The sequence below is a fragment of the Fundulus heteroclitus genome, chromosome 5 (assembly GCF_011125445.2).
Source record: "Fundulus heteroclitus isolate FHET01 chromosome 5, MU-UCD_Fhet_4.1, whole genome shotgun sequence".
Lineage (NCBI taxonomy): Eukaryota > Metazoa > Chordata > Actinopteri > Cyprinodontiformes > Fundulidae > Fundulus > Fundulus heteroclitus.
Genome location: NC_046365.1, coordinates 33,865,894 through 33,879,004, shown reverse-complemented (window position 1 = coordinate 33,879,004; position 13,111 = coordinate 33,865,894). Strand labels below are relative to the sequence as shown.

General features: G+C 44.4%; 1 protein-coding gene across 3 annotated transcripts in view; it reads left to right on the top strand.

Moving 5' to 3' along the window:
• si:dkeyp-9d4.3 (caskin-1) overlaps window positions 1-10,934 on the top strand; it is a 71,316-nt gene extending 60,382 nt beyond the window's left edge. For all 3 annotated transcript variants that reach the window (XM_012873872.3, XM_021322226.2, XM_012873870.3), the window contains 6 exons: window positions 1,746-1,847; window positions 2,082-2,220; window positions 4,783-5,552; window positions 5,633-6,278; window positions 8,070-8,685; window positions 9,107-10,934. In XM_012873872.3, the coding sequence (XP_012729326.2) occupies window positions 1,746-1,847; window positions 2,082-2,220; window positions 4,783-5,552; window positions 5,633-6,278; window positions 8,070-8,685; window positions 9,107-9,191 (2,358 nt within the window). In that variant the 3' untranslated portion in view covers window positions 9,192-10,934. The remainder of the gene's footprint in view (window positions 1-1,745; window positions 1,848-2,081; window positions 2,221-4,782; window positions 5,553-5,632; window positions 6,279-8,069; window positions 8,686-9,106) is intronic.
• Window positions 10,935-13,111: the final 2,177 nt, after the last annotated feature.

Sequence of the window (13,111 nt, the reverse complement as noted above, 5' to 3'; positions counted from 1 at the left end):
TCAATTTGCTAGATTTCGTCACATCGTTTGCATATGCTAGCTGCTTGATTTTTGCACTAAAGATATGGCGGACGCAGATAGGGCGCATGAAATATACACCTATTTTTGATTAGGGTAGCAGTTGTACTCACTTTAGTGACAAAGACAGAGGGGGCAGAATAAAAGCTGCTGGTTTATGTAAAAACATTGTTTTTAAGTCTTAAAGATTTTAAGAGCATTTTGTTGACTGCATTGCTAGTTGATGTGTCCACGCTTTGTATAGTCTTTGTCTTGGGATGTAAGGTTTAAGATGCACAGTGTGCTACTGCGCCACAACAGAGTAAGATATTTTCTCAATCTTCATCGGTGCAGACAGAGTGTCTGAATAGCATAGCATGATAATTTTGTATTTATTGGTTTGTTGGTTTGAGATTTGTGTAGGTCCTTGTGTAAATTCATTTTCAGTGTTGTGTATGTATGGTACACAAATATGTGCTGCACTATTGGATGTCAGGATAAAAAAAAACACTGTTTTTTTCCTGACCTTCAGTGCTATCTGTTATTTTCAATGGGTTGTCAGAAATCTTGCAAATGGAAAGTTGTGAGTTGGATTCCAGTTTCCATGCACCACATGTCGGTGTCCCCTTATTCCTACCAATATGCATATCCCTGTTTAAACGTGTGAGTGTAAGGAGTGCAGCTGAGGGACTGTGGATTTTATGTGGAAACCCTTTGAAAGGTCAAGATGAGTACAGAAACACTAAATAAGGTTTTCACTTAATACATTTAAAAGGGGTCTGGGCTTGGCTAACAGACCGAGCCTGACCCTCTTCAATGCCTCGCAGTAAAGCAGCAGCCCGGCGTGATCAAAGACTAACTGTTATTAATGAAATACATCGATCTACAGCAACTTTAAGAGCCTCGTATCAAAAAATGTACTCCCATCAATCAACTCTACGGTCACGTCTGAGCCTCACCAGGTTTAGTTTTTGCTTCAGTGAACACCAACGTTCATACTGTATTCCCGGCGACATTTAAGTCTTTTCCTCTTGGAATCTTTTATTTATTTTTTTGCATTTCTTCCCAATGGATTGTGGACCATTCTTCTTTGTTTCACTGGGAGATGCTAATAGCTGTTAGCCACTTCCTTGTTTTATGCCCTGCTGCACACATGCAGTGACGTACTTCCTTTGTTACTATAAATATACACAAAGGTCTTTCTTTACTAACAAATTGAGCAAAAACAAAGCATAAAACACCAAAATAACAACTAATACGCCAGCAGGATGTGATAATCTGTCATAAGAACGTCTGAAACCAGAGTGAGCTACTGACATATACATAATGTGGCTATGCACCTTTAAGACTTGGTGAACTGTCTCAATGTAGAGAGGCCACTTTACTTAAGAGAGCTTTAAAAGCTGCAAATCTTGTTTAGCATTTAGTTTGAGAATTAGATGGATGCACTAACTGGTTTGCACACAATAGGCTTGTGAATGTGTCCTTTAGTTTATGTTTTTCTGTGTGGTTTTAGTGCTGTTGCCTATGTGTTCACCTATTTATGCTGGAGCAGACATAATCCACCCTAAAGGCAGTGGACACTCATTAGTGGTTGCACTAACCAAAATGTTCTCCAAGGCATGTCATGTGCAACTCATGTAGTAACGTCTAACTGGCATCAGATTTCATACATATTACCAAAAAAAAAAGCCCCATCACTGCTAATGGTGGGGACCTGATGTGACTAAGTGGGCTTTCTGTTTCAGGACCTGACGGCGATTGGTGTCATGAAGCCTGGACATCGAAAGAAGTTACTGACAGAAATCAGCAAGCTGCCCTCCACAGACTGGCTGCCTGATCACAAACCTGTAAGGCTTTTCCTGGAGGACATGGCTTTTAGCAGCTACAGTATTGCACTTATGTTTTGTACCACTTTGTTTTCTTTATGAAGATCCAGGCTTTTTTGAAACTATGTAACATCAATCATTTATTCAGTTGTTCTGAGTTTTTTTTTTTTTAGTTTTTTTTGTAAGACTTTGGTAGTTTTTTTATCTCACGTTGTCTGTCCAGTAAACTATATATGATTTCTGTGGTTTATTTAGGCCAACCTGGCAGACTGGCTTTCTCACCTCGGTCTCAGCCAATACTACCAAGTTCTTGTCCAGAATGGATATGAAAACATCGACTTTGTTTCAGACATCAGCCTCGAAGACCTGCAAGAGATTGGCATCTCTAAGCTTGGTAAACCCAACACACACTCTTCTGCAAAAGTTTTTCTATTCCAAGAACTTTTCACATTTTGTCAAGTTACAACCACAAGCTTCAATGTTCTGTATGAGTTCAGTTTGGGGGTTTTCTCTGACCCATTCCACCGTTTTGCTCTGCTCCCTGCATGGCTTGGGCAAACTTAATTTTCTTGCAATGCCACTCTTGCAGCATGAAGGCCAGGTTTGTAAAGTACACCACTGTCCTATTAACATATCCTCCCCCTTAAGCTGTGGATTCCCGCAGCTTCTCCAGAGTTACAAATGGACCTCTTGGCTGCTTTGCTAATTAGTGCTTTCCTTGGCTGGCCTGTCAGTTAAGTTGGATAGCCACGTCTCTGTGGGTTTCAAAACTTGTTATAGTCTAACTATGCTTTAACTTCATCTCTAACCTGTCTGGTTAGTCTTCAAGTCACTGTTTGTTTTAGGAACGTTCTCTACCATACGGCTGAGGGCTTTAGAGAACGTCTGGATCTTATTGAAGTTAAATTACTCAAAAGTGGACTCTGTTTGCTAATTAGATGACTTCTGGAACAATTTGGCTGCACTGGATTTTATTTTTTAGGGGTGTAAAGGCAGCTGAAAATGAATGTAAGGTTTGGTAATAGTTTCCTGACCCACATGCAGAATAAATCACAGTTGAAAAACAATGCAACAAGATTTCTGTATAAAAAAAGGTAAACACGCCCGCTCTGTGTCGTCTGGAAAAGGAGAGGATCAGTTAGACGGGGTAAGAGATGATCAAGATGATGAGAGGGTGAGGAATTTGACTGCTTATGGTTCTGAAAGTTGAAGGCGAGAGTTGGCGAGGTATTGGGTCCCTGGTGGTAGGTTGGGGACGGAGAGAGCACGGTAAAAATCTGGCTTTCTTCAATGGAGGATGGACAGAGGGTTGGAGAGCAGGCAGAGAGATGACGGTAGGGGAAGTTGGAGCTGCAATTGATAACCGTGGAGCAAGTTCCTAGCGAATACTGTTGAGGAGAGGATTATAGCTTGAATGAGGAGTTTGACCTGGAAGCCAGTAATAACTTCCACCTAGGAGGCACAGAGAGTACACAGAATTCAATTTCAATTCAATTAAATTTTATTTATATAGCGCCAATTCATAAAACATGTCATCTCAATGCACTTTACAAAGTCAAGTTCAATCATATTATACAGATTGGGTCAGATTATACAGATTGGTCAAAAATTTCCTATATAAGGAAACCAGTTGATTGCATCAAAGTCCCGACAAGCAGCATTCACTCCTGGGGAAGCGTAGAGCCACAGGGAGAGTCGTCTGCATTGTACATGGCTTTGCTGCAATCCTTCATACTGAGCAAGCATGAAGCGACAGTGGGAAGAAAAACTCCCTATTAACGGGAAGAAAAACCTCCCATTAATGGGAATGAGCTGAGCCAAAGTAACCTGGTCACAAAATTCCCACTCCCTTCCAACTCCCCCGTGTTTACAGATCGGTCCTAGAATACGTTACAAAGAAATTACATCAGTATCTCATCAGGATTCAGGTGACCAAGTACTCCACTCACAACAACCAATAGTCTCTAATGACCCAGGACAGTGATGGGTGGGTCATTGTTTTGCATCTGACTGAGAATGCGCCTACGAGGATGGGCCTCCATGTCCTTTAAAACCGCAGCGCTCCAACTGCAGGTTGCTCAGAGCGAGCCACCAGAATTGACAAAGACTCCTGGATAGGTGTTGAAACGTTTCAGAAAAAACTTAGCGGAAGTCCGGTTGCCTCCAATTCAAGCCTCTTTGTTGTTCACAAAATTAACTGAGAAACAGAGAAACTCAAGAAATAGAAGCAAGACATAACACATGGAGGCTTGAGTCTACCGGCAAGGCTGACCATCAGGCGAGGATGACTGGTCCTGCAGCTCCTAATATCCTGAGCGGACTGATGAGGAGATTGCACACAGGTGTGCAGTGAGCAGCTGAAGATCCTCTGTTCAGAGCGAGATCTCAAGCCGGCTTCACACTGACTGCGTTTCTTGTCCGTCCTTTCATTGCAAAATGTACAGCGCAGCAGTTCAAACTGGATCAGTCCATGTATCCAGACAGCCCCGCCCCCCTCCCTCCTTTATTTTAAAATGATATCGGATTCACTTTACACTTCCTGCGCCTGACTTCCTGTCTGGCTCATCTGGTTTTTAGAAATTGACGGATTTCGTGCCGTCATCCGTCACACATAGACTCGGTCCGTATTTCTGCCGGACAACGGAGGAGGGTTCTCTGCCATGCCGTAGCACCATGGAGCCTATGGGAAATGCCGATTGACTAGAATGGCTTTATTTGTGGTGTAATGTAGAACGCACAGATAAAGAAGTGTGTGGAATGAGGAGTAACACAGACACAGACTCATACACACACTAAAGACACAGTATGACAGTCTGATGAATGTGAACAAAACACAAAGAACTTTCTGGTTGTAACAAGAAAAAAATGTGGAAAGATTACAGAGTTGTTAATACCGTTCTTATCTGTTCTTATCTTACAATAAATCATCCTCTATCACACAACTCTTGTCCCTCAGGACATCAGAAGAAGTTGATGTTGGGAGTAAAAAGACTGAAGGAGCTACAAAGAGGAGAAAGTGGCTCTGAGCCTCCTCAGAGTCCCACTTCAGCTCCTTCCAGCCCAGCAGGGAGCACTTCCTCAGAGTCACGGAGAGAGGCGAGGAAGCTGAGGGAGGGGGCCTCTAGCCCGCTGGCCAAACCTCGTCCGGGTCTCACATCTTCACAGACTCCTCCCCACACACCGACCCAGACACCGCCACAAACCCCTCCGCATTCCCACCCCAGAGCACGCCCCCGACCGTCCACCCAGCCATCCGCCGTCGACGCATCGGTACCACTGCTGCGGCTGCCGTGTGAGGAGGAGGAGCGACGGAGGACTCACAGCCTCATCGGCTCGGAATCGGACTCCCGATATGCCACCGTATGCCGAAGCAGCTCCACGCATACTCCTGCGCCTAACGACGTCACCGTTAACCGCAGCCAGTCATCCGTCACCCTCCGGCCCCGTCGAAAAGGGCGGCCTCCTACGCCACCTAAACGGTCCTGTTCTTCCATCACCGGCGGCGACGGGGAAGGTGAAGGACAAGCGGTGGGACTTCTGGGGCTGCCGACCTATCGAGAAAGGCGAGCCAGTGACTGTGGCAGCTTGGGGGCAGCTTTAAGAGCTCAGGACTCTGCTGGCCTTCAGAGATCAGAGGGGGCTTCTGGGAGTGTCCGCAGCCTGGCAGCCATGCTGGAAACCTCAATGGTGCCAAGAACTATGGGAAGTAGCACCAACGTCCAACAGGTAAAGTGTGTGAAAACGTCACATTTTACATTTCCAACCTAATCCAAGACATTTTTCTGATAACCATGTATCTTTTTTAGGCAAGTCCCCCTCTGCTCCGTCGCCAGGCACGAGCTGGAGGTCTGGGAGAATCTGAGGATGATGTTTCAAACCGCCGCAGGACCATCAGTGGACATGAAATCCTCCCTGGCGAGCATTCTGACCAGTTACCTCAACAACCAGCCCAGCAGCGTCCAGAGCCCCGACCTCGCTCCATCGTCGTCGCCTCGGCATCCGAGATCACAGACGGATCAGCGACGCTCAGGAGGAAAGCTCGTCCTCCGACTGCAGACTCTGAAGCCCCCGCATCAACGGCTACCACCGTAATTACTATGACAACCGGCTCGGAAACAATACGCAGACGACCGCGCACCACAGAGCAAACGGAATCCGTCACTCACAGCAATAATCAAACAAATTCCCCCGACGGCACCCGGAAAAAGGTGGGTGAGCCGCAGCAGAATGGCAGCGTGGTGCTGAGGCGGAGGCCGGTGTCCGAGGCCTCCGACAGGACGGACAGTGGCAGAGAGACCTGTGAGTGGATGGAAGCCAGGAAGTCTCTGAAGCCACCGGTCTCACCCAAACCTTCTACTGTGGCTCTGAGAAAGACCCAGGCTGACCCGCCTACTCCGACTAGAAGGGTCCCCATACCTGGGCCAGAAAACACTGAACCAGCACAGAGCCCTGGTGAGAACCAAGCCAGACCTTCATGTTTTCTTTTAAGTTGATCTTGATCAATTGATCTCCAGGCTTTCTGATTGTCTTTGTTTTTCTTTGGATTTTGGTTAGTTGTTTACTTTTTCTGTTTAGTAACCAATAGATGAATGATAACATCTTATTTCACAACATTTCTCTTGAAATTGAATTTGGTCTCAGGAAACCCTGACTAGTTACTGTCATCTTCTAACTTAATCTGACCCATTGCAATAAAGTAGTAGTTGGTTTGTGCTTGACGCACGAATGTTCCACACGAAAATGAGACGTGCAAACACAACATCTGCATAATTTATGCTCTATGTGGCTTTTTCTCCGGAGTAGCACTATTCCAGAATCTAGAGAGAAGCGTTGTGCTCCTATGGCAAGAGTACTACACCCCAGTACAAGTAGAAGCAGAAAACACAGATCTTAACTACATTTAAGCCTCTTAATTTTTTCCAAGAATGACGCCGATTTCTGTCCAGGAATTGTTTCCAATTTGTTGATCACTGTGATCTTTATGGGCTGAATCATAAACTTATCTATATTTACGAACATCCGCCAGAAGGAGCGCTTGCTCGTCCGCTATGATTTTATGTACATGACTGTCCACGTGACTGTGGTTAGGAATTTTCCTAAGTGCGTGGTGTGGAAACTTTTGGCTGCGCGGACGGGCGTGGAAGCCAACATGACGTAATATGGTCGCACGGACCTCTCAGATGCGTCAAGCATAAGGCCGGGCTCCATCCGAATACCCTTAATAATTGCTTCTACCTTCTAGCTCCTGTCCCTTGACATTTCACGGCGTCAACAGTAAGAACTCTTATCATGGGGAGGAAAGCAGCTTCGGATTGCTGTGCCGAATTCAGACAGCCTTTGACTCATTGTGGCCAAAACACACATGGATGATATGAGTCAACAGCCTTCTGAAAATTAACTACAAAGTGCATGCTCTCTGTGCTTATACATCATGCCACGCAAATGGGGGATACCTTAAGGGTTCTTAGCGGCAGTAAGGAACGGGCTCCTAGGCAAAACTAGCCACATGAGGGGGCATACAGGCTTCTTTTCCTACCTCCTTTCTTACTGACTGCACTATGCGGACAGCACTTATCACTTCCGCTTTGGCTAAAGAGTCCTTACTCTATAAGGGTATTCCGATTGAGTCCAGGATTTAAGCTCTGCGCAGCTTTTCCTGTGAAGCAGCACTATTCTCCTGGACTCTAGAGGGCAGTGTTGTGCTCCTACATCAAGCATAGGCTACTACACCCCATTACACGTAAAAATAGAACCCACGGTTCTTTCCAACATTTTGAAGTCTCTTCCTTTCTTCCTAGTGTGACGCCAGTTTTTGACCAGGACTTGTTAACAGTTTGTTGATGACGGTGATCTTTATGGGCCAAATCATAAAGATGTCTATGCTTACGATCCTCCACCAGAAGGAGCGCCTGCTCATCCGCCATGTTTTTCCACAAGGGACCGTTCGTGTAAAACGTTTGGCTGTGCTTAGTTTCTTAATAAAATAATTCATCCTGATTTATTTAGGAAGCTGCATTGGGTTATATGAATTTTAAGATGAGATTTTGAAATTATTTATAATCTAACAGGAAATTATTTACGAGATACATGTGGACAAGGACAAAAAAGAAACAGCCCCCCAAAAAATGTTTAGAGACCTTTAAAAAGGAGCCACAACTAATGTCCAAGCCCACTTAAAAATTGAGTTGATTTGGAATACATTTGTGTATTAAAGAACTTAATCTTTTATTTTTCTCTGACCAGAGCCAAAGCGTGTCCCTCCTCCGGTATCCCCGAAACCCCGCGGGCCTCCAACGGCTCCCAAACCAGGAAAAGCTGTTGCGTCTTCAGCTGCCGCGAGTCCGAGCCCTGCTTCTACTAGCCCGGCTGCAAGCAGTCCCACTCCAGTACCCAGAGCCTCCTCTCCTCTGGCAGCTGCCCCACTCCCAGGCCCTGACACCCCCTCTGCTCCTTCTCTCTCTCCGGGACTTCCTCTGACATCCACCTCTCCGGCCCAGAGTCCCTCCACTCCGTCGCCGCACCCTGTCAAACCTCCCCGCTCCTCCATTGCCGGCCTCTCCATTGACTTGGTGGGAGGGCGGGAGGCAGAGGAGGAAGAGGAGAGGAGGAGAGAGAAAGAGCACCAGAGGAAAACCGAACAGGAGGAGGAGGAGGAGAGGAAGAGGCTAGAGGATGAAAACCGGAGTGAGCTGGAAAGGAAGCCTTTGAGGAGGGAAGAAGCAAAGGAGGAGAGTCAAGAAGAAGAAGAAGGAGTGCAAGAAGAGATAATCCAGCATCGTTTGGAGGAGACCAGCGCCTCCTTGGCTGCAGCTCTGCAGACAGTAGAGCATAAAATCAAAGAGGAGGACAGGCCAAATGAGTGAGTGTTTATGGAGTAAAGATGGAAGTAGATGCTTAACACCAACATTGAAGGGGAGCATATCAGTTTTAAAAATGTGCAGAAACTATTTTAACTTTTATTGTAATGTAAAATTGCAATGTGAGATGAATAATTTTACAAACCCAAGGCTGTTGCTGTAACACCAGTACACACAGTCTGCCCGCAGTTGGGTTCATACATTCATTTGGGCTTTTTCCAACTCCTTTATTTGAACTATGACCACTGTAGGAAATATCTCTCATGTATTTACTATAAACTTTTCTCTCTGAAAGGAATGAGAACTCTGGAAATTTGAGCCTAGAAAAGATTATAATTGGGCCGAAGCTCTGATTTTACGGCTATCTTTTAATTACTCGTGGAGCTTTTCTAATTTTGTTTCCCATCTCGTTTCTGTTTCCAGCAAAAAAGCAACAGTCTCCATCCTGGACGACATCGGGAGCATGTTTGACGACTTGGCAGACCAGCTGGACGCCATGCTGGACTGATATTCCATCCACAGATTTTTTGTTTTCCCAACAGGGCCTCTCCTTCTCTCCCCCCCCCCCCTCATCGTGTGTAGGTGTACGAAGAAGTCATTCCCTACGTTAAATGCTGGCCTTTTTTCACAGAGTGCAAAATTTGAGAGTTTGTCCCTCCTTTTTTTTGTAAGAGCTTCCCGAGTACCCTCGTGCAGGTACCGAGGAGGGGGGAGCGCTGTTTGTTGCTCCTTCTTCTGCTGCGAGGATGCTGCTCCCACACAACCTCTCACCTCCGCAGCCCAGACGACGACGCCTCTGTCCAGCCTCAGACGGCTGCGTGCACCGAGAAGCACAATCACTTCGCTTAACCTTTTATCTGTGCAATCTAACCAGGACAGTTTGCAATGGGCGGACTCAGAGACAAAACCCGATAAGCATATTGCTTACAAAATCAAGCACATAAAAAGTCTTGACAGGCAGATTGATAACCTGAAAGAAAGCAGACGGATTTTTAAGAAGAAAAAAAAAAGCACATAGAATGACAGGCTGCTGTCTGAGTCCTCAAATCTGAAAAGAGTTTTTCCAGATGAATTGTAGCCTCCATTTCTCCTCTGTATGAGTTGAGGATCCCCCCCACCCCACCCCCCAGCGTGTCGTCTCTGTTCATGTTGTCGTTGGTGCCGTTGCTGTTATCGTTGGCTTTATTGTCGTTTCGAGTGTGCGTAGTCCCTGCTTATACGCTTGGGTCAGTTTCCTCCTTTTCCCACTTGGATCGATCAGACAAACGCATCTGTATCCATAAATTTCTAAGGCACGCAAACAAGAGTATACACACACACACACACATTCACATTGGCGGGGACTTACATTGGTTTAAATATTGCTGGTGTTGTTGGTGTTTTATCATGTGTGGAAGGATTGATTCATGAGAGAAACATGCAAAGGCACACACACACACACTCATGTGGTATATCCCTGTGTCCTGCTGCAGTGAAAAGGTGTTTTCAGAAGATACTCCTATATTTCAATGCTTTATATAGTACATCCAGTAAAAAAAAAGAGACACATAGTTTATAGTAGACCTGGATATTTGAGCTGTTAGAGCTCCCTCTATTGTCGGTTAGTGAAGCTGCCCTGAATCTCCCCGACTTCTTTCTGCCCACCTTTATTTTAAATTAGTGTCTAATTTGGTTAATCTGCAAATCTCTGTGCCTTCGTAGTCTTCTTTATAGATTATTTTATTTTCTTTTGGTTTTCTTGCTGTCTACTAAATTGTTTCTGGTCTCTTTTAAACCCCCTCTGTGTCGGTTTTGTCAGTAAGTAGCCTCTCAGTTGATTTGTGAGTCCTGTATAACCCTTAAAATGAAATCCACTATGTCTGCAGCCCCTCTGTAAACGCTATAAGCTGTAATAAGTTGGCTCCACTCTTCCAAGAGTTCCCCGTTTTCAGTGATTTCCCCCCAGACCCGTTTTCATCCCAGTGAAGAGTCCACTTGTATTTTTATGCTCTTTGAAAACAGAGATATATTTGAGAGACAGTTCTATGTGAATAACAATAATAATATTGATAATAATAATAACTATGATGATAATCCTGATGACGTTAAACATTGAATGGAGCCGAGCTGATTTGAGCCTGTGTATTCATGGTTGAGTTCTGGATGTGTTGTGACGGCTGTTGTGTCATGGTTGGGTTTAGTTGGGTGTTTCTGCTGTGACAATGCATTCCTGTACAGCTGTCATCAGAATAAATGTATAATTTAAACCTAATGTCACTCTTTGAATCTTTTCTCTTCATCTACTATGGCATACTTTTCTACTTTTCCAACAGCTTAATGAATTGATGCCTTGTGCAATCCTGTCAATTATTTCTTATTTTGTCAAATTACAATCATAAAAGTCAGTGTGCTTGTAGGGATTTCATGTTATTAACCAAAACTAATCAGTACTTAATTGCGAAATGGAGATAAAATTCTACAGTTTTAAGCAGTTTTTGCAAAAAGAAATATGAAAATGTGGCGTACACATATCTGGACTCCTCTTGACTCCGATACCTAGAAATAAAATCTAAGTCACCTACTTGATAATTAATGTCTGTGTGTAGACGACAGTAAAACCGCCTAAACTGAAAAGTAGGCCAAGGAGAGCATTAGCCAGAGAAGGAGCCACAAGGCCTATGGTATCTCTGGAGGAGCTCCAGAGATCCTGCAGCTCAGGTGGGAGAATCTGTCGACTGGACAGCTGTTAAGTTGAGCTCAGCACAAACGTGGCCTCGAAGGGAGAGCAGTGTAGTGTCAACAGTTCACATAAATGATGGACTGACATGCTTTCGTTCTCCCATGGGGCTCATCACGAGTTCAGCCCAAACCCGGACAGGGATTGCGTAACAAAAAACAGTCTGTTCAGCGGAGACATGATTGTTTGTGACAATGCATTCCTAAGTCAGAGTCATATGCTGAGGGTTACCAAATGTGACTTGGCATGTACTGTCTAGACGTCTGATGGTGGCAAAGTCAAAAGATGATTAGAGCTCCGTGCTGTATGATAGCAAAAATCAGTTGTAGGAGGTGTTTGTGTTGTTTAAAAGGTTTATAAAGAGTTTGTAGTTCTTGGGGAAATCTTCTACATTCGGCTCCAGATCAATGCATAGATCTGTGCTTCTTGATTTGAAATAAAATCCTCCTTTGTTTAACTAAGTCCGCGTTAACAAGGGTTTCTTCCTGGAGCATCTGAATTTAGACCTTTTGGCCACTAAGGAAAACGCTATGTCTGGTGGAAACTCAACACATCACACCATCCACACGGCGAAACATGGCGGCGGCACCATCCTGCTGTGTGGATGTTTTTCAGCAGCAGGGACTGGAAAACTGGTCCGAGTCGAAGGGAAATATGGCTGGTACTAAATACAGAGATATTCCTGAGCAAAATCTGAGTCAGTCTGTCTGTGATTTGAGACTGGGACGGAACAATGACCAAACATTGTTCTTCCAGCAGAACAATGACCAAAAGAGTAGGCCTACTGCTAAAGCAAAATTTTTGTGGTTTAAGGGGAAATGTTTAAATTAGTGTTGCACTGATACTGATACCAGTATACTGGTATCAGTATCGGAGGGGGCCCCAATCCAGCACTAAAATGGAGGTATCGGTATCGGCGAGTACCAACAAATAGGGCACCGATACCATTTTGATGTTTGTATGTCAATTGAACGCAGTCCTTATCTCTCCCGACTAGTATTATACATGTTATATAAGTTCATGAAAGTTGCACTAGTTTGGCATTTGAGAGTCAAAACTTAGGGTTTAAAAGAGATTATTCAATTATTAATGTAATTTTACTGTCTTACTGTTGCACTACTATTATACATGTTATAACTTCACGAATGTTGCACTATTTTGGCCTTTGAGAGACAAAAGTTTATTCAACTATTGTCACCCATTCCAGGTAGGCAATAAAAAGTTCTACTACCCTAAGTAGTATGCAGTTCTTCATATATTCACATACACATCAGTTTCAAACAGATGGTATCGGTATGGTATCGGTATCGGCCAATACTGCACAGCCAGGTATCGGGTATCGGTATCGGGGCCAAAAAATGGCATTGGCGCAACACTAGTTTAAATGTTAAATGTTTAAAAGGCGTGGCAAGCTCATAGAGACTGATCCAAAGCCTCCTGCATCTGGAAAAGCGTTAATCTGTCTATTTTCTTTTTTTCCCCTCCCAAACATATTTAACTTTTATTTAAAATCGACTAAAGGGCTATAATGCGCATTCTGTAAACTTCTCTAGATTATTAAATACAACAATGTGCGTTTTAAAACCGTCAGACTACATGTTGGACGTTTGATATTTGACAACTACAACTCCCATGATGCTTCAAGACATTGCCGTATACAGACTAGAGGCCACAACGTCCTTGTTATTTTATCCGTTACATTCGCGTTCACT